Consider the following 22,986-nt stretch of genomic DNA (forward strand, 5'->3'; position numbering starts at 1 on the left):
TGAATAACCAAAAAAACACCACCAGTCCTAAGTTCAATGTTTTTTTAAAAAAAAAAAAAAAAAAAAAGGGGAAAAAATAACAATAATACTGATAAGATAGTAGTAGTAGTAATAATAATAATAATAATAATAAATACGAATTCTACTAAGAACGATATAAAGCTAGGGTTGGGTATCGTTTGAATTCGATCAAATCTGATTCCGATTCCGCTTATCGATTCAGATTCTTTTCGATTCCAATGTGATTAAATAATGATATAAAAAATGTATCCTGTGTCTCTTTTTTGCAAACCATTTATTGGAAATGAATACCATGAACAAAAATCAACAGGCTACATAAAAACTCTTTAAGAGCTGTTTGTGTGCAAAATAGAACTGCATGATTCTGGATAAATTGATTTTTTTTTTTTTCATGATTCTGAATAAAAAACATTAGACAACTAAACAAAATCCCATGTAATTTATGAATGAATGATTAAATGACTCGCTCAAGATGTACTTGTTTCATTACTGGATGAATCAGCGTTCTTGAACAAATCTCTTTTATGATTCAAAGACAAATACATTTTAACAGCCCCTTTTCACCACCTACAATCGATAAATCTTCATTTGAAGTGTCAAATTACTTTCAAAAGGATATTTACTCTATTTTAATCGCTACCGTACACATCAGAGTTTATATCTGAGCTATAAACTTTTATCCCAGTACTTCTGTGATTTGAATGTTTGTGATTTGAAATAATGATACTGTGTGGCTGAAAAGACTGAGGGGGGCGGGTTCCATTGTTTTTTTTTCTGGACTCCTTTTTAATGGTTAAATTAAATTTTAACCAAAAAGCATGTCTAACTAATTAAAATCATGAAACAAACAATTTAACATCAATATATTAAAAGTTTAACAAAAATTACATGTTTAGGGCCCTATGAAATGTTTTATTTTTTCCAAACTTATGGTTTATTGTTACCAAATTCTGCTTTAGCACGTCTAATTATTTGAAAGCATAAAAACAAGTTTAATTTATTCTTACAATAGCCTTATGATTTTTTGCTCAGAAATTCTTTGTGTATTTACATTTGTTATGACATAAAATATACTGTGCGTGATACAGAGAGCACGACCATAATGTAGAGACCGAAATGACATGCCATCGTGTAAATAAGATAAATTAAATAAGGCTATTTAGTATGTTTAATAAAAGAACAAGCTATAGACCTGTTATATCGGAAAGGTAACTTTAAATGACTTCTGTTGTGATCTGGCGCTATAGAGAAAATTAAATTAAATACAATGTATTTCCGAAAATCCCTTAGATGAAGCATGCGTTGATGCTGCCGAGGGTGGCCCCGACGAGCCCCATCTCTGATCACAAAAACAAAATGTGTTGTGCGGGGGGGGGGGGGGGGGGGTGCAGCCCCCCTAATATAATGGCAGGGGAAACACTGCAATAGATTTAAATGTTCAAATCACACTGGTGTAATCGTATGCTGCACGGACGAACCACGTGATCACAACATTGATCGCACACGTTGAGGAATGAAACAGACGAATCATTGTAATTTAGGAATAGAATCACGTTGGTGTTTGAATCGTGTTCGCGATCATTACCGATCTATTAAATTAAAGTGCTTTGTCATGATGGTGGTGACACCTCTCTTACAACATGTTTAGCTATCACAGATATTATTTCTGATCGCAAATGTAGCCAAACTTTGGAGCACTTAGATTAGCGAGCAAGGTCCTGGCAGATCGCTAGGTCCTGTCCTCACAGATGAAGAAAAAAAAAAAAAAGTGCATAGGAATCGATAGGCGGAATTTAACAACAAGTATCCGATTCTGGAATCGGAATCGATTTTCAATTCCCAACCCTATATAAAACGCACTAAGGATTAATGAGCTGCTGGATTCATGAATATTAATAATAGGTGAGCGCCAGCCAATGAGCGCCAGCCACTGCCAGAGAATCCGGCAGTTCTTAAAAGCTGAAGAATTTCAAAGGAACTGTTATTTTGACAGGAAAATACAACGAAGTATAACGTTTACATGTAGCGCGTCAATTCTGCATGTTATGCAAGACTCTCTCGCTCTGTCTTTCTTTACGTGTGAGAAAAAAAGCAAAGCGACGGCGAGTCGTGCGCGTTCACACTAGAGTTTACAGTGCGTCAAATACAGGTACGCTGCGCATCCATTCAGATGAACTGAAAAATAGCACAGATCGCTTGACGGAGAGTGAAACTCTGAAGCGCTCAGTCAGAGTGTTTTGAGAGTGAAAATATATCTGTGCTAAGCTTATACTATTAGCCATTGGCTAATATTAGACATAATTTAGTCGCCCAGAGTGAAGATTTAGTCGCATATGCAAGTGATTTACTCGCAATGTAAAGGGTTGATACTAACACTACTAATAATAATAATTTTAAAAAGAAAAAGTGGTGTTTTACCATAACTGGTTTAGTCAGTGTGACTGTAAAGAGGAAAGATGTGCGTGTTTTCTGGAGCACAGAACCATTTAACCTAGCTCATTCTTTAGGGATCTACTACTAAGGACAGCGGAAGGTTACGTGTAAATGGGCTACGTGTTGAGAGGGGAATTTAGCTCAAAAAGGAACAGTCAAAAAAGGAGGCCATTAACATTCAAAAGCAAAAGATGCTACGACATACCCTTGCTGACATAAAAGAGAAAAACTGTTCCCTGAGGTTCTATATAAAAGTCATAGAAAAAGGCTTTGAAGGAGAGCAGGTGGTTCAAGACCTGCAGTTAGGCGCAGAGGGGCTGCAAAGGTCAGAAGAAGAAGAATTTCAACAAACCCGTTCGTGTGCACCAGAAAGAGGCACCTTACAGTATTTCTGCCAACATGCATCCGCCTCCACACTCTCTCTTTTCATTATCTTTATTATACACCTCCAATTTCACAAACACATCAGTATTCAAAACCGTCATCTGGACCCCGGGGACGCTACAGGAAACGCAGCAGAACATCAAAGCGCTACCTGCGCCAGCAAATCCATCATCGTAGTCATAGTCAAAGAGGGGCATTCCTTTCTGAGCAGAGTCCAACATGCGACGGGAGCAGCAGGCATGGATGCTCTATCAATCACACAGCCACCATCATCTCCTGCACAGTCCAAAGGTGAGCGGACATCAACGGCCACTCATCTGATTACAATCCACAGACCGCTGCAGATAACGGCCACAGACACATGCTCGGACAAAACAAAGGAGCGGTGCAGCTGCGAAGCCACATCGGCCTGCGAATTAAAACCATGGAGGACACATTCCAGGGATACTCAGAATCTTGTCTAAAATAAACAGAGACGAGGTTCAAACCGTAACACAAGGCTCCACTGTTGTGGAACACCTCATCCTCGCAAAGATCTCATTCGAATAAATTGTGTATTTTAAAGTTAACCGACACGCAAGGAGTTATCGTGCAAATACCCGCTACATATACGAAACAATCTGCAAAAATTTCACAGTTCTCTGCGATTCATGTTTATTAATTGAACTTAAAAGATAAATCAGACAGCACAGCAGCGTTTTTTCCCCTCTGATTATGGAGTATTTGCAATCCGCAGCGGAGGGAGTGCGCGGCGTACCTTATTGTTTCGCACGTTTCGTGTAAAAATAGCCAAATTCCACAGCTGCTACTTCGACTTCCTTCAGTTAATAAGAGCCAGGTGCACCCTTCAGAATAAACAGGCATGTTCAAATATTTTCACAGGCTGCGGAGACATAGTACACTTAAATGTCAGCTATTCATCGCATTTCTACGCAGGCAGAGCAAGGCAGGCTTGCTATGATCTGTGCCAAGGTTTTAGACAATTCATCTGTACTCTCTCTGTGGGGACTTGAAACAAAGGCCTATGGGTACAAGGCCCTTCAACAAACCTTGTTAATAATCCACCCACGCCCTTTTACAGAGCTAGCATTGCTTTTCTTTCGATTGTTTGGTATACATGTGAACCATTTTGAGAGCTGAAGTCTCTGTCTTCTCAAAATGGCAGGGGCTGGAACGGCTTCAGTGTCGAATGAATCATCTTGCTTGAGCGTGCAAGTTTGAAGTTAGAGCACAGATAAGGGCTTGACTTTACACACTGGATGAGGTGAGGAGAGAATATGAAGGAAATGTGTAAAGCAACTGCAAGGCAAAATAAAGATCTCAAAACTCAGGGCTCAACAAGGAGAGTGGTTTGGTGGACCGCTGAGTTTTGGGCCAGCTGATGTAACACTGCACTGATACTAAAGCTTACATTGGTTGATTGTATACATGTATTGCGCAAACTGAAATATCTGCCCATAACGTTATCTGTAAGGTAATGTTATCTAGCTAATATAAGCCAGGTTTTATCTGCATATTTTATGTGAGTTTAAGGAAATGCTGGATGGAAACACCAAGATAAATCAATTCTGTAATGTGCATAAAGCTTTGCTTGTGAATGAATGAATAAATAACAGTTAATTTATTTATTCACTCTGTAAGATGGCATGCACATAAACTATGGTGCTTTATTATTTATGTTTTTATGACATTCAGATTTTTTTTACCTGAGTGGAAACTACAGATATAGAGGAGTTTTTAAAAAAAAAATTGCAAGAATGATTTGTGATAGCTTTGGAAGCATTGGTTAAAATGGATTAAAGAAAGAAATCATTAATCATTATACGCCATTGCTGCCACAGTGTTACATTATACTTGTATAATTCCAGATCCAGATTTTATTGCCATTTATACACTTAAATTTAATGGTTTAAAAAGGGTACACTACTGTTCAAAAGTTTAGAATCAGTAAGTTTTTTTTTTCCCAAGTTATATTTATGGGCTTTTATGTCTTTATTGTGAGAGGACAGTGGAAAGCTGACAGGAAAGCACTGGGAGGAGAGAAGGGAGCAGGATCAGCAAAGGACCTCGAGGCAGGATTCGAACTCGGGTCGACGTGAGCGCAGTTGTGCTATATGTCAACGCACTAACCACAAGGCTACACAGTACCATTTTTAAAAAAAGTAAATTAATACTTTTATCATCAAGGACACAAATTGATCAAAAGTGACAGTAAATAAGTTTATAAAGTTACAAAATATTTCTATTTCAAATAAATGCTGTTCTTTTGAACTTTCTATTCATCAAAGAACCCTGAAGAAAATGTATCACTGTTTCCACAAAAATATTAGCCTAATCAGTTTCTCTAATGTCTCTCTAGTTCTTATTAACACTGATAAGAAATGTTTATGAGCAGCAAATCAGCATATCAGAATGATTTCTGAAGAATCATGTGACACTGAAGACCGGAGTAATGATGCTGAAAATTCAGATTTGTATCACAGAAATAAATTACATGTTAAAATATATTCAAATAATAAAAAAAGTGTTATTTTAAATGGTAATATTATAAAATTTTTACTGTATTTTGATCAAAATCTTGTGTGATTTGAACTATGGTACTAACTAGCACAGACAAAAATTTAGCCCTTATAAGCTACTTCAAGCCAAGGCTCTGTATCTAAAGACAGCAATACAATATAATATACATAGCACTGTTATACAAAGAACTGCAGCACTAATATATATATATATATATATATATATCTTAAGCTCTGTCAAATCTCTTAAATATTGACTATTGACCGACACAAGCTATTTCAAGAACGGAATTGGTTACAATTACGTTGCAGCAGAGCGGCTGTCAGATGTGGCCTATTCTACATTAGGATTGCAGGAACGAAATTGATTTTTTATTGTCTTTTCTACAGTCGTTGCACACCATTCACACAAATCTAGTTTATTGACTTCAAAAGAGAGAGAGAGAGAGGGTAATCCATCGTAGACATCAGACATGACTGCATATTACACATCACTGGCCGACAGCCTTAACCAGCCACACACACTCGCTTATCAAAAACAATACTGCACCTTTATCTGCTCAAGCACAGTCCGCAGCACATGCTCGTACTTCCAATACCAAGTCGATTTCCATAAACTTCAAATATAAAGCCACCTAAAAGTCCCTGTGGGTCATATAGTGGACGGTGTGTTTTTTTCCATTAGCCCGTCCACCCGGTCCTGCCTGTCACCCAGACCTCTGACTACAGCCTTTGTCTGAGTTCACTGATCTGCCAACAAACCTAATCGTTAAACCCAATACGTTCAGGCTGCCTTGTACAAATGCAGGTCTCACTTTGTTTTAAGCATGGACATGCTGCGATGTTTCTCCCCATTTCTCGCAGGACACATATGGTGCTTTTCCACTGCGCGGTACAACTCGGCACGGCACGGCTCGGCTCGGTTTGCGTTTCCACTGCAGTTTAGTATCGCTTTACAGTGGGTGGGATTATTCACATGTCGTTATAGTCCTCTACTGCCGTGACTCCTGAAAAAGTTTTTCACTCCGCGTCGCCCCATCAAGCTCTCGCTGGATCCGCTCCTCTGCTATCAACGAGAGGAGTGTCTGTACTTCCTCAAAAGACAATGAAACAGTCCCTTTTTGGTTGTTAAAAAAAGGTGCGCTCGTTCAAAACAGTTGTGTTCGATCCTTCGCTGGCTGTGCTGATTTAAATCAAGCGGTTCTGTTGTGTTTGTGTCGCAAGTTCAGTGACGCAGGTAGTGACGATTCTCTCCGGCCAATCAGTCATCAGAGGAGTTTAACGTCACGTTTTGGTACCGGTACGGTTCACTTGGAACCTCAACCGAGGTGGTACTAAAAAAAGTACCAGGTACCGTACCCAGTGGAAAACCCCCCAAAAGTGAACCGTACCATGCAGTGGAAAAGCGCCAATAGAAAGGCTGCGATTCTTACCTTCATGAGGGTGAGAGGCCCAGAGCTGGGCCATTTGCAGGCTGGCTGAGTTTGGGGCTCGGAAGGCCGGATCCGACGACCCGTGAGCACTGGAGGCGCTGACGTATCCGCCGAGGAATGGGCTAGAGGCACCTGGGAAGGCATCACCTGCGAAAGAGAGGATCAAACGTTTGCTTATGAAGTGACCGAATAAAATGAGGCCGCAAAAAGTCCGTAAGCGCTGTCATTTGATATGATGACATTCCACTCAGGAGAATAGCCTTTGCAAATGTGGAATGATTAGTCTGTGAAGCTCTGCAGTTTTCTTTTGAAATTCAGGAACCGCAAACCTGTTTTTATTGCCAGACGGCCTTTTAATTCCCTTCAAAAGAAGAATGTTTACCGAGAGGCACAGAAAGACCACAAACACGAATTGCTTTTGCTTGTAAACAAATGTCATGAATAATTATTACTCATCCTAAATGTTATGTTAACTGTCATTACAATAGCCACCAGATGTGCAGCTTCAAAAGAGGGAATTGTCTAAATAAAAGCATGTTTTCATTTTGCCAGCTTTGACATCGGAGCGAGAGACGATGCAGAGACGCGCATGCTATTCGGTCTGCTGCCTCAAACTGATAAAAACAACAGTGATAGAATCTGCAGAAACGTTTACAAATGTTGGCCGGGTCTGTAACGACTTTGGACGGGTCACTGAAAATCCACGGGAACGGATATGTGCTTGAAGTGTCACCCTAGCGCGGGATATTGCTTGCATTTAAAATTAACAAAGGTCCACCTATACGCCACACTATCTATTCAAGCATGACGTATAAACAGGGACGACCCTTCCCCCCAATTCCTCTGATACGACTGCTCTTCGTTCCCACATGCCTTTCCTCAATCCAGCATGGGAGGAGCACTTCACACTTATTACTCAAACCAGAGATGGATTCGGACACACTTTCACAGATACACACACACACATCACTTCCTCCTGTGCCGCAGATATCTTGGCACAATGGGTCCATTTTTTGCATGTGTAAATATGCATTAGCATGACAAGAGGAGGAGGAACAACAAGGCATCAACGGCAACATGAGCCTTTTGTAGTAGAGGTTAGCATGCGATTAACCTAGGAGGGAAGCGGTCTTGCTCTGCTGATGAACCGTTGGGCCATTGTATTGCACATCGCTAACAGCAGATGTGAACCCTTTGGTCTACATCTAAACATTAACCACAGGACAGATTAGACCTCTGGATGGGGTGCAAATGGAGGAGAGGAGATAGCAGAGCATGAGGAGATCCATACTTGGGAGACTTGGTAGGTTATTCTGCAGTATGCAAGATGAACACCAGAATCTATAGTGTTTGCAATACCAGACATTTATTTCCTTGAGAAGAAAGAAAGAATAAATTACGAAAAGTTCTTCTAAATGAAGGATTGCAAAACCACTGGGCTCGTAACTCTAGATCTATTGACTTGGCCAGGGGTGTGACTCGTAAGCCTTTTCTTCAAACACACAACAAGGGCACTGCCTCATTCATTTGAACAGAAAATCTGGACTATTGTAGGGATCACATGACAAGAAGCTATGTTTTTTTTTTAGACAATTTGAGTCCAGTCCTATAACGTAAAGAATGAGACATTTATGAGACACATCTAATCCAAAGCAAAGGATGGTACATTTTTACTACAGGGTCATCCTCTCCTCAGGAGTGCAATGGTTACTGGGTAACTCAGCAACTGTCCAGTTTACGGTTCACTCCTTATGTGGTTTGAATGTAGAACCTTTAGGGTTACTCTTTAACCACTACGCCAACACAACTTTGTGAAATGTATACTTGTTCATCAAGTATCTTATTTCAAAATAACAAGTGTTTATATTGAGTTGGGCACATATGAAACTGGGTCACAATTCAGTCAGAAATGATTTAGAAATTATTCATAATTATTTCCAAAAATATGCTGAGGACTGCAACTGGAGAGTTTCTTGAGAAGTCTCAAGAACTGAATTTTTGCACTGGAATTTACATTTGAAAAAAAAAAAAAAATTTCAGGCTCCTATATTTAGGTTCAGTAATTTTACTTTAACAGCAAAAAAGGGTTATAAGGGAGTTATTGAATGCCTTTTTAAAAATGTCCAATGTTATTTTCATAGGAGCCCGATAAACAGTAGAAGAAAAATCTCAGATGTACCTAGAGGTTTTTGCAATGAGGTCTTAATTTATTATTGATCCAATAGAAAGTGGGTAATATGAAAGTCTGCAAAGTAACACAAACAAACAGATGTTTGGTAGACTGTCTATTAAATATGCATAACAGATTTGAATACCATGTGGAATTTATTGAACCAAAAATGGCCATCTTTTAAATCAAGGAGGCTTAAAGAATAACTACACATTAATGGAATGGAGCTCATGATGAACAAATAATCATCAAGACATGCATTAGAGAACACTTCTAAGTTTATTCTCCACAAAATGCATTTGAAAAAAAAAGAAATCTTAATTATCAGATCGATGAAAAGGAATGCATTTTTGCATGCCTAGTCCCTATTTGATGTTGCAATGGGATTTGGATCCATTCAGCCCAAGAACATTAATGTCAGGCATTGATATCAGACAGACAGTCAGACTAGCTGACATTCAGCTTCATCCCAAGTAGTAGTATACATTTATTTAATGCCATGTCAGCATCTAAGGCTATTTTCATGGCAAAAACAATAAAAAAATACAAGTATAACAAATACAATAAAAACCAGGAAACAAACAAACAAGTTATATTACACAAGATTTTTTGCATTAACATGATAAAAATTCTAAAACTTTTTCTGCCAAAATTATACTAAATAAATCTTTAAGTGAGTTCAATTCATAAAATAGTTTTCTACATGCATTAAAAGCTGGACAGTCCAATAAAATATGTTTGACAGAAAGGGGAATCTTGCAGAACATGCATTAGGGTCTTCCAGCTTAATCCCAAAGGTGTTCATTCAGGATGATTTCAATGCTCTGTGCAGGTCAATCAAGTTATACAACTCCCATCTCATTTCTGCATTGGCTATTTTTTGTGCATGTGCGTATAGATGTATTAAAACAGGAAAGTGCCTTGCCTAAACTCTTTCAAAAAGTCTGAAATATCTTTGCGTTTCCTTTCCATAGTCGAGAGCATGAGGACAAAACTGAAATGTGACTATTTTAAAGAGGTGGTATCCTGTGATGGCACCACATCACATCCTAAAGCTTCTCAATATGGTCCATTTTACTCTCATTGTTTGTCTATGGCTGTGTACTTCAATTTTGGGTGCGGCTGGAATGACTGAATCACAAGTTTGTCCAGACATTTGGCCATGTACAGTAAACAGTCTTGCATATTCTCGAGTTTTGGCTGAGAACAAGTTTTCTTTCGGCGTTTCTGTAGGGTGAACGCTCTACTCGAAAAGGAATCACAGTGATGTCTGCGCCACAGCCTGTAACATAAGCAGCAGGTCCTGTCAAATAAATAAAACTAAACCTCAAAGCCAGCATCATGTCTGCGTGCAGTTTCCGAGCGCAGTGTGAGAACCACAACACAACCAAAACCTGTTGCCCTGATCAGTGCCACAAGATCGTTTACCTAGAAGTACGTCCAAGAAGGTCTCAGTGGGAATTTACAAAGTCAGTTGTTTCACATTATCTCTGAAATATTCATATCCCATCTGCAAACATTTCCCAGTGCCATATAATCCCTCTGAACCCAGAGTTTACAGGGCATGTTAATTGTTTCCAATCACTCAGCTTTATAGCGCTCGCAGTCGTCATCTCAGATGCATGAAGAAAAACACAAGAAGTTCAGAAGGTCAGAAATAGTTCAATTCCTTAACGCAAGTTTTTTTTCAGAAGAATTCGACTATTTTCCTCCTCCAAAAGAAATAGCCACTGTCAGAGACCAGCTGAATAGGACACAGGAATTTCCTAATTGCTTATGTTGCTCAACTTGTCTGCAACCCAACAGGCCTTGCGGTGAGCTTTCGCAATTCCCCATACCAACACCCCTTATAATTAAAGCCAGACCCTTAAAAACAATTCAGAAAGAACTGTTGTAAATTAGAGAAAAGAGAGACACTAATTAGAATAAGGTCTTAAACGGAGGCAAAGAAAACGGGACCATTAAAATACTCAGAGCCACTCTTAACTGGTCCTTCAAAGCCCACCACCTGCTCTGAAAAACATAAAGAGCACTCCCACATGACAATAGACGACATTATGATAGACATTACAATGCTGTAGACGTAAAGCATGCTCAGCAGACCAATTCACACATCAAGGGGAACCCGGATTTAATGTCACTTAAAGCAAAGACCATGACGGAATTACACAAGAATGCAAAGCATTGCGGTGAACATGCAAAAACAAAAAAATTAATTTTAATGGTGAAATGCACAAAGTTAAAGTACTTTCTTTCCTACCTAAAATCAAACTGATATAAGGCCCCCCTCGTACATTTTTTTTCTTAGCATGATAAGCAGTTCCACTTGGAAATATGTTAAAATTTGGTCGTGATTTATATGTCCCGCTGATTTTTAATGTGCAGACACCACTATATTTAAAAACAATACTAAAACTAAGAGCAACAGGCAACAATCAGTCTAAAATAGCAATATTGTTTCAATCAATGGTAACATCTGTTTATCGACCAAAAGCAGACACTAAAGTATATTTTTATCATACCCACACTAAACGCTGATATCTTATAATATCATCTTCCACTTAAAGGGGTCATATGATGCGATTTCAAGTTTTCCTTTCTCTTTGTGTTACAAGCTCTTGGTGCACAAAGAAGATCTGTAAAGTTGCAAAGACTAAAGTCTCAAATCCAAAGAGATATTCTTTATAAAAGTTAAGAGTCAGCCACGCCTACCTAAAACGGCTCGTTCTAACACGCTCCCACATGTCTACGTCACTGTGTGGGAAGATTTGCATAACGCCGCCCAAATGTTCACGCAAAGAAAGAAGGCGTAACTTTTATTCTCGCTGTAGTATTGTTGCCGCCGCCATATGGAGAAGCTGTGTGTTTCGTTATGAAAGCAAACAGTTCAACCCAAATATTCAGATGTGTGCAGCACATTTTATGGAGAACGAGGACTGTTTCCTGGGAGAGTAGCCTACAATGCCGGTGTCTGTTTCTATAAAGTGGGGCAATTCCAACTTTGCAAGGACAGTCTGGTGCTTCTGACTCACAGACTGTTAGTACGTTTTCATATTTAAAGAATTTGCCACTGACAATTCAAACGCGAGTTTTGAGCAGTGTAGAGTAGGGCATGTTGTTTGTAGTTTCTCTGATCACAAATGCAGACATGGTTTTATGTTTACGTGGCGCGATACGCAACGCAATGCGTAAAAAGACAGTACAAGTCATTATAATCAGTAATTATGTCCCCACTGGAAGCAACAAATTCCTAGTTTATAATGGGTTTTTATGTTTTTGTCTCTTCACTCTGGCCGGACAAGGCATCACAGTATGTTAAGGGGCGTAACATTTCCGTCACACGCTTGAGGTATTTGGCCAATCCCAACGCACTGGATAGCTGGCCAATCAGAGGACACCTCGCTTTTCAGACCGATGAGTTTTGTAAAAATAGACGCGTTTTAAACCGCATAAACCTTTCATTACACCAAATAAATGTTATTTTTAGCAACCCTTTAAGGGACACATCTTTTTAAAACCTGGACTGGGAATTACTTAGTTTAATCTTATTGTTTGGATACCCAAATACATAACAGAAGGGCAAAAATATTTGCACAAAATCAAAACCGAGATCTACCAAGGTCCTTGCTAGTTTCTGCTGTTAAAAAGAAAAAGAAAAAAAGTTTACGTGCCAGTTCCTTTTGAACTTACCGTACTGGTAGCCCAACGATTATGGTGGAAAACAGCTGTTCAACTTTTACTACTAGCCTACCAATAAGATTTAAACACCATACTTGTTAAGCAAAGCAACACTCACTTGGGGAAAGCATACATTTAAGTTGTTGTTGTTTTTTTTATATCTCTTTCTGATGTTTTTGTTGAGTTATTTTTGCAAGCATTCCTATCCATTAAGCTCGGCACATTTTAATGGCCCGATGGAAAACGAGTAATTTGGGATTCTATCTCAACTCAATGCATCACCTGCAAAGAAACAAAAACATGTCAAAACGTACCAGTTCTAACAAGTCAACCTGGATCTTATACAGTGCACTGAATTCCTGCACCTCACTCGCACTGCAGGGCTCAAACTGAAACTTTTGTTCAGATTTTGACAGAGAAAAGAGTGACAAAATAATTGCTGCCTATAGTGGTAAATCCAACGTACTGAGGTAATCTTTGTCTAATAAACGAGCTTCTAAGCGTCAAGTTTAGGCGTCACTGCCTATTCAACTACCGAGCCTACAACTGTGTTAAACAATGTGTCTGGGCAGCAATTCATCCGAGAAAATGGCAAGGATTATACATGGCCCTTTGTTGTATACAATAGTGAATGTTTAGTTTTGCATGCAGAGTTTGTCCTTTAGTTTGAACAGAATAATATGTGCTCAAAGCATATGGGAAGTAAATATGATTCAGGGCAAAAGGTACTTTTCTTTATTATTTAAACAGACTTGATATACAAAGACTCAACTAAATCTATAATCTAAATAAAGTATGTGTTCTACTGCTGTCAGAGGATTTTCCTTTGAGCTCCACCCAACACCTGATTGGTTACCAGGAGAGGCAGAAACATGAGCCAGCAATAGAAAGGTCAAGCACATTTGTGACCATCAACATTCAATCCTTCCTTTCAAGACAGAACACTGTTAAAGTTACAAAAGTAGCATTTGTTCACACAGCGTGTCTTTTTAAGGTGCTGCCAGAGCTGTGACCTTGCGGCCAAGGAATGACGTGAGCGTGCGATGAAATTTAGCAATTTCTTGCCCACAATGAAACATGAAAAAAAAAAATGCAGCATGGAATAAAAACACAGAAGCAGCTCTGTATTATGCGGCAGCTTTTTTCATCATATCTACTTCAAACAGCTGTGCGATGTGACGTACTGCCCTACTAACATTAATATCTGCACTGAAGAAAAGCTGCTCATCACCTTTTCATTGCACAAGAACAACACTGTACATCAGTGGCATGGAAAATAAGGCTTTGTGTCCAAATTCAAGATCCCATCATTCCAGATATTACACAGGGTGCTGTGATTTCACCTGACCCTTTCATCTTTCCTCAGACAATTTAGCACATGATGACAAACGCCTCGGGAGAAGAAAAAAAAAAAAGGTTCCTGTGAATTATGAAAATGAATTATAAATTAAATACAAACGCGAAAAGAGCACATTTCCATATTAGCTGATCAAATTTCTATAATAAATATTGAAATAATAAAAATATAACTAGTAGAATTTACCATGCAAGTAACAGGAAAACATTGTAGACCACTGGAAATTTCTTTAAACTGCAGCTGCACAATAAATTCTGGTGTAATAAAATCCAATTCAAGCCAAGATTACTCAAAGTAAAAGTAGTTACTTAACCTACAACTGCACATTTAAAGAACCACAAAAATACCTCTAATAATCCATGTATTCATTTAGGAAACTAAATGAGTACAACTGTGTGCATTTGGTAAATGTTTGCCACGGCTGGGCAAGCTAAAATAGTAAGAGCGTCTTCAGCACTTTGTTGCAGGCACTGTAACTGGAGTCAGTGATATGAGAGCAGGGCTGCAGTGCTGGATTTCATTTCACATCCTTTGTTAGCTTTTCAGAGGCATGGCCTAATCCCAGGTCAGGTCACTGCTATCCTGTGTGGCACTTCCCCCGACACAAACCACCCCTCATCCTCATGCAGGCCGGCCTCGACACCACCCTCACTACCCTTTGGCTCATCCTTCAGACCCGTGTGCACATGCAGTATCAGCAACTGCAGTTGAGAACACTAATTAATACTGCTAGTGACTCAATGTACTGTAAAATGCCATTATCAGCCTATAAATGGTACCTATATTTTTAGATACCAAATTATAAAAGAACTTCCAGCAAAGCAATCACTGGTGCAAAGGTTTGAAAATCAAACCTGAAGAAAAATTTAAATAAAATATTAATAATAATACGAGCCAACATAACATAACATAAGTGAACATAACTGAACCATAATATAATATATAATATAGTAATATAATATAGAAAGTAGTTAGTGCTGTCAGATGATTAATCAAGATTAAATCACATCCAAAATAAGTTTTACATAATATATGCGTGTGTACTATGTATATTTATATATATAAAAATAAATACACACATGCAAATATTTTCGAAATATATACTGTATGTGTGTGTATTTATATATACATAATAACTGTAACAGTACACAAATATATATTATATAAACAAACTTTTATTTTGTATGCAATTAATCATTTAACAGCACTAAAAATAATTATATAACATAGCCACTTAGTATAGAGATGCCAAAAAAAATTTGTTTTAATGTAAAATCCCAATAATGAAGTGATAAATGAAGCGAGCAATAAATGTGATGCAAAATCAGCTAGCTATTTCGGTTTTGTCCTTTAGCAAAGAGAGCCAAATTAAACCGCACAGACGCACTGTAGTTGTTCTAGGCCGTGAGGTTCTGCAACCTAGAAACTTGATCTTATCAGCCCTTCCAATCACTTACAAAATTACATTTTAATAAAAAATTTTCCCCCACTGCCACTTCTTGCAGATGTTACATTGAGGATGTTCCATTTCCCACTCTTGCTGTACAATGGGATCATTCTAAAGGGAATTTCATATTAGTTCCTGGCACTCCCAGGGTTTTTTGGAGCAGCATTATGAAGGAAGACTAAGGATCAAAGGTTCAGAAAGAAAGGCTTCAAATAATCCCCCAAAAAAAGAAAAAAACTCAAAATCATCCGGACACTTAAAACAGGAAAAAATAAGCTGCAAACACCCTCCAGTGGGACCCCAGCACTCCTCATAAAACACATTCACATGAGCATGTCTAACAGCCAGGGCAGTTTACTTCAAATGTGCGCACCGCCTAACCCATGTAGGATGAAGCAAATGGGGTCTACGCGCCAGGACACTAAACACTTTATGTTTAATTCAGAGGAAAGTCAAGGCTGCAGGACGTTTACACACATCCTCCCCCTCCTGCTCTCTTTCCATCAGTCCCTGCGCTCCTGCCATACCACTCAGGACGAAAGGGGGTTGAACTCCCACATTTTACCATTCACCCTTTCAGCTGAGCTCCTCGCCTGTCACAGTGGATCACAATGAGGGACAGGTCTCATACTGTCTACTACGGCCCGCTCCTGGCCCACGCTGCAGGCAGTCCACAGAGTAAGTTCCACTGCCGTGATACAACCAGACAGCACTGAGGACTGTCACACATTAATTCGACTCTTGTCACATCCCGTTGCTAAATAAATGGCAACGATCACTGGTTTAGCGCTTTCCCCCTCTGTGCGCTTTATAGGAAGGTTCCTGTAACCTTGAAACCTCAGCGTACAGAGCGGGAAAGGATAACACCTGGATGGCAAAGGCCATTTTTACAAGTGGTTTTCCCCCCCTAAAAACACCCTTCAGGTTATAAATGAGGGCTTGTTCCCTTCCTGATTAAGGCAGCACAGCCATTTCTGGAAAAGCCATCAAAACGACTGTATAATACACAGCTTATTAAATTGAAAAGGCTGAAATAACAAACGTAACAACAGAAACGGCTCTGTATACCCGCAAGCTGCTGTAACAACAAGAAAGACAGTTCTTCAAAAATAGAAAAATTCACATCAAACCGAGCTCCCATTTGGAGTTTTACCAAAAAGAGGGTGCTCAAATGGAATCAATAAAACAAACCCCAAAATTTAGAGGGGAGTGAACCATGTGGAGGCAGTCATTCGTATCTTGAGGCCAAACACCAGGGTCCTCTATTAAAAACAGCCCATAAACCCCCAGCAGGGCTGCAAACCCGGGATTCTCTGATGCACCATATGAAAATTGATCAATCGTACATTCCAAAAGGCAGCGCACTTCAAAGGCATATCAAGCGAAGATTTGCATTTTCCCATGATGCACAGGAACCCTGTTAAACGAGTGGGCTGTGGAGTAGAAAGGCACGTTTCGTGCATTACGTTTCAGCATGTTCAACAAACATTAACGTCCCCCTATTAGTAAGGCTATTACAATTACTAAGGCTAGTATTACTGACATAAGACAAGGAAGTAAAAAATAATGGATGCTTGTTCAGTCTGAACAATAGACAATCACTGACTCAAGGACAATGAGAAAAGGAAAAACCATCAACCAGAAAATGCAGGTCAAAACGAACTTGGTGAATCATTCTCTGAGGTTCAGGAAGCCATATAATCTTCAGATTAATATCCTTTAAAAATCTCCAAACATGTCAGCCATTACACAGACACTGAGCATTACACAATTTAAGCTTGTTCTCCTTCATCCTCCTTCCCAGCAACAGAAAAACCATGTTAATTCTACTGTCCCTAAACTATAGTACCACGGAAGGGGAGTATATCCAAATAGATCCATCGCTTTACCTACACTGACATATAAATGGTATTATATAAAATAATGTTATAGAGATGCAGCAAAGTATTATGCATAACAGCATATTCCTTTTCAGTGGGATGTTCGGTGTTAAATGTGAAGACCAGCAGATGGGCAGGTTATGTTTCTCAAACCATCTCTTTAAGCTCTCAGCATCCTCTACCACATGCCCAAAAACTCTTGATGATTCATATAATTTCTGCCATGTTTACAGGTCTTTACAGGTTTTAAAGTGTTGCACTGCAAATATCAAGAGGTGTTCAAAACATATTTGAATCAGTTGATCTTTAGAAGCAAATGAGGTAAAACGTAAGAAGTTCTAAGAATCTAAACAGTTCAAATGAGAAAGCCATTACCCAAAGGAAAACATGCCTCTGCTTAAAAACAAAAATGAGCATCAAATACAACATTTTGCATTTAAGTAAATACAAAAAAATAACACCAGTTACATAAAGGGCAGACAGAAACCTTAACCATATATTGGAAGTTAAAACAAAACTCCAATCCCTGTAGTTCTATTAACATGATGATGATTTACAGTTCATAAACAAATGTGTGCAACCCTTGTCAGATTTCAGAAAAATGGTTGCCATTAAGGCAAATTACAGATAAGTCCTGTGGCGGGAAAAAAGCACTTCCTATAAGAAATGCTCTGCAACCACATTTCAGTAAAAGGCTTTCAATAACAGCAAAGCATTAAAGTTAAGGAACAGAATGTTGTCACTTTGAAATCCAAGAATAACAGCCATCTGGTGAGTTGGATTCATGCGTGAAATTTTTGGAACGAGTGTTCAATGTTGTACATGTTTGCTTCACAAGCTGGTGCAAAAACTCCAAAAGGTACGCCCACCCCTTTCCCAAAACAGAGCCACACTTACACTTCATTTAGCTTGCTCAAACATCTACTCTCCTTCAGTTCAAGAGACAAGCAATATTACGACCTAAATCACTCATTTATTCACGGTTCTATCCTCTCCACAACTACTGCGGTTATTCTTTTTTCTGGACATTTCTACAAAGCCTTACAGTATCAAACAGTGGCAAGTAATACAGTATGACGAACAGCTGGGTGAAAACCAGAACAGTTCTGAATCTGCTGGGAAGCACACATATGGCACAAACTGAGATTGCTTTCTTTCCACCCCACATATAAAAGGCCATGTACACTACATTCAAGACTCCAATTACATTTTCATATACTCCACATGAAATTTCAGGCATGAGGTTTTGCTCACATGCCCCTCAAGTCTCTCACCATGTGACTTGGTTTAAATCCAACAAACCAGAAGCCACCCTCCCTTGTTATCTGGCACAGAGACTGGGGTTCAAAAGCAGCCTTCCTTTACAACTTCAACATGTCTGTGTACAAAGTGACTGAAAATATTATTTAAAAAGCTCACTTCCCAACATTGTGCCCCATACTGAACGGTGATCAAATTCAAGTTACAGTGCACTTACATGGTGCCCTTAACTCTTCCAAAAACTCAGTAACTAATGTATCCAGTCACAAAAACAACATTCCATAGAATCTGGTGAACCGGCAAAACAAGAGAAAGAAATCCGTTTTCTCATTCAAAGACAGGAAATTTGGCTATTGATCAGTTATTATTGGAAAGAATTGAATGTTCAGGCAGTTCCCAGGAAACTGAGTCATCCCATAAACATATGATGTATCCGCCACTCATTACAACTACGCATGAAGCCCATATATGAAAAAAGTCATTAAATACAAACACTTCAATGAGAAGTCAGTGTGCTGACCACTTGCAAGGAGCACATTTTAAAATAAATGCATTTATGTAATGTTGTCAAAATAAAATTTCTTACAGAATTACAAGGACACTGTGTGGTAGGTTAGTGCCACGAAAAAATGTTTTGGCAAACATATTGACAGATCAAAATAATAAAAGCACATATTTGGACTCATGAGCAAAGAGCGCCACATGCCCTTTGAAGGTCTTGTTTCTATTGATTCCTGTACCCAAGAAATTGCTAGATAAAGATAGACGTGAATGCGCGCGCGCACACACACACACACAACACAGAATGCATTTTTTAATTATTTAAAGAACTAGATGACTCAAAGCTCTAGGCAATAATAAAACAATCATCTCTGAAAGGTAATCATCCAATAAGGGTAAGGTGCTATCAAATGCAGTGACAATTTATTACACTACACAAAACTTATCAGTATAATTCATCAAATAACACAGTGTAAAAATGTCATGGTAGTTGAAGGTTAGGGTGAGGGTGACTAGAAAAGCTCTCTCAGGTAGATTGGAAATATGCATAGTAAACTGCTGAGATCTACACACCCCTAAACAAAGTAAAATCTCCTTTCTTTAGAGATCTAAAGGCTCTCTTTGACATCTGCAGAATGTTACATCTATCTGAAAAGGGAAAAGTCAAGAACTTCATTATTCACTAAATAAAAAGATGAACAAAATACCAGTGATATAACACCGAATCACTTTTTAATATAGGTTACAACACTGGAAAAATCACAGATTTTTTTCCCACAAACAATCCAAGCACTGTTGTCATTCATGATAAACTTTGATGTAGATGGTGGTTTGTTCTACATTTGTTACAAATAACTTGCATTGAGTTCAGCCCCAGGACACAAGACAGCTATGCTACACAGCATCATTAACTCTGTTTGGCAGTCATTTGTTTAATGAAGACTTACATTTTAGAATTTTCAACAACTATTACAATAAACAACTACTACTGCGTTATTTTAGCAACATAAGCTGCAACATTCATTTCAATTACTGCACATGACAGAAACCACGATTTCGCAATAATTGACTGAGACAGTAAATAGAACCTCAAATCTATTAGTTGTAGAAGCACATAATACACCAACAGTTCTTTCTCTGAACTCAATATCCTCACAATAAAGCTTTTTTTTTGCAGTCTTTAAGACATCACAACACAATGTTCTTATCAGCATCCAATTAAACACAGTAAAAAAAAAATGCCCCAATGCCTATACGCAGCACAAATGAGTGGATTTTTCCTGAGAGGGGGTCATTAAGTGTGACATTTTCATTATATTTTCAACAAAAATAATTTGTGCAACACGTTAGTCACCTTATAATGACCACAACATACAGATCTATGTTTCTTAATAAAAACAACAACTAGGCCTACTAAAAAAATATTATAACTAAAGCATACGACCATACAGCATATGCATCTAAATAACAACATACCATTTACAGAACGAAATGTAGTATCTCAGCAAACATAATTTCCTTTAATATGCGGTGTAGACTTTTAAAGAGCATTTCTAAACACAAGGGTCAGACACTGTGACTTAACTGAGTGACAGGGAAGGCAATAGTTCACTCGGAAAGAGCAATAATTGTAGTGTTTGCCCCAGCCTGAGAGGGGGAGTGATGGAAAACAAATGGTGCAATTTCAGTCATGAATCTATATTGTCGATTTTCATTGGATGCTAGTTAAAACATTAGGTCTTTCGCCCAAAAGACACCTAGTGTTTTACTCAAACGGCTGAATAATTCACCTTGCGCCAACACGCATTGCTTTCCACGGTTTTAGCATTTTTCTTTAGTGTTATTTGCGAGCGAGGAGAGAAGAATTGTACGGGTGATTTGAGCGCTGATACTGCACTGCTTTTAAAAACAACTGCCCCCATAAATGTTTACGAGTAGCTCTGAACGCCAATGTGAATATGTTTGTGTTTATCTGTAACCGAATGCGAGTCCTGTTTTGTGAATCGTACAAGACGAATAATTACACGTATATTATAGGAGCATTCGCGCACATATGCCTCCAGCATAAACTTAAACATTAGTATTAAATCATTATTAACACTTTTAAACATCATTCATTCCTCCCCATGTTTCCGTAAAGACGTACCAAGCGATATAACATGTGAAGATCTGACCAGCACTGCAGATCGTTTACAAAACGCTAAAAAGTTTAAAAAGTGACTTGTGGTTTTTTTTATGCTTTTGCTGAAATGAGGAAAAATAAGCAAATCTGCACTTACTGTGGTGAGAATGTAGGTTCATGGCCGATGAGAGATATTTTCCAGTGTGTAGAGCCGCCGGGTGCCCCGCGCCCAGATGACCGGGAGACGGTGGCACTCTGCCGGCCGCAGCCGCCGCGCTGAGCCGGTGTGACTCCATGGGCAGCCCCGAGAGAAGGGGCGGCGGTACGTGCACAGATCTGGGGGGTCCGAAGTCTCGGCCATCCATCATCCACAATGACCCAACTTGATCAAAGAAACAGTCCGATCGGGTAAATCCGAATAAGCCAGTCTTAGCGGCTATAATGTCCCTAGATTCCTAGGCAAATCAGTGTCCTTATCCGGCATTCTGCCGACCTACAGAAACAAAACAGAAGCAGAATAGTCTCGATAGATGCGGATCACTGCTGAAATGAATCCAAAATTATACGGAGATGAACACGAGCAGTGCTGCCATATAATGACGCAGTTTTAATCTCAGCTAGATCGCTGGAAAAAGAGAGCAGGCTAATCTGCTCAAGACATCAAAACGTTTAATATCACTCGCGAAAAGTCCGGTTTAGGATAAACCGACGGCAATGCCTCTATAGTAACCTGCTTGCAGGCAGTATATTGGGCGAAACCCCAGCCTTTTGGTGGAGACTTGACCGATCACTCGCGCAAAGTGACCTATAGGTTCATTCAAACGGATTACAAACATATTTATTGTTGTTCGTATATATATATATATATATATATATATATATAAAATTCTACGCAAACGCTCAAGAGCAGTCCGCTGGAGTGTAGGCTATACGATACACGATAGTAAAAACTAAATACATGTATAAGACGGACGAATGAAACAACCACCCCTGGCGAACATATGATATGTCGATGTTGGTGATCCAAACCTGTTACTGATTGTAAAACAATGTTATTTTCTTTTCCTTGCTTCTTGCAGGCTACCTTTTAACGGACTGTATTATTGACCTCTGCCGAAACGCTTGTCTGCAAACAAACCAGGTTGATCTACTCCAAATGGGCTACGGCATAACGCATATAAGGCTGTTTTAATATCTAGATAAGTACATTGTTGCGGTAGTATCCCGTTAAACTAATACCTAGTTTTACATGCATATAGAAGCAGTTCATGTAATACCTTGCTGAACAGTTTGTCACTGCAGCCTTGTCGTTATATTAGGCGTTTTATTCACTTAAAATACACGGTTAATGTTACAGGACTATGATTTGATGAGGTGGTTCCACTTCTTCCTTTCCAAATATGCTTTCACGCATTACTTTAGCAATTGTTTTTATTACAAACATCTGCACAACGCCTGACGTCTTTTCACAAGGCAACTTTTACTAGTTTGAATGTTATTGCAAATGTCAAGATTAAGTAGCCTAACTGGTATCAAAACACGACTGAAAACAATGAGTCTAATCCAAAGTTTATTGATGGCAACACCAAGCCGGTCGACGGCCACGTTTCAAACTTTCCCGTTTCCATTTCCAGCAACAAAACTTTTCCGCCCAAACGGTAATCTTTCGAAAACATTGCTCGGTGAGCTGCAGATAAAGAAGTAGCGTTAGCTACTAAACCTTGCAAGCCAAACCCCCCCCCCCCCCCCGTTTTCCCCTCGAAAAAAAAAACTTTTTTTTT

General features: G+C 38.9%; 1 protein-coding gene across 3 annotated transcripts in view; it reads right to left on the reverse strand.

Annotated features, from left to right (window-relative positions):
- The window catches only part of tnrc18 (trinucleotide repeat containing 18), a 69,578-nt gene that overhangs the window by 46,166 nt on the left and 426 nt on the right, over positions 1-22,986 (reverse strand). For all 3 annotated transcript variants that reach the window (XM_016267361.1, XM_016267362.1, XM_016267360.1), the window contains exons 2-3: positions 21,363-21,698; positions 6,791-6,937 (exon numbers count right to left, since the gene is read on the reverse strand). In XM_016267361.1, the coding sequence (XP_016122847.1) occupies positions 6,791-6,937; positions 21,363-21,573 (358 nt within the window). In that variant the 5' untranslated portion in view covers positions 21,574-21,698. The remainder of the gene's footprint in view (positions 1-6,790; positions 6,938-21,362; positions 21,699-22,986) is intronic.

The sequence above is a fragment of the Sinocyclocheilus grahami genome, unplaced genomic scaffold (genome assembly GCF_001515645.1).
Source record: "Sinocyclocheilus grahami isolate Dianchi unplaced genomic scaffold, SAMN03320097.WGS_v1.1 scaffold37.1, whole genome shotgun sequence".
Taxonomy (NCBI): domain Eukaryota; kingdom Metazoa; phylum Chordata; class Actinopteri; order Cypriniformes; family Cyprinidae; genus Sinocyclocheilus; species Sinocyclocheilus grahami.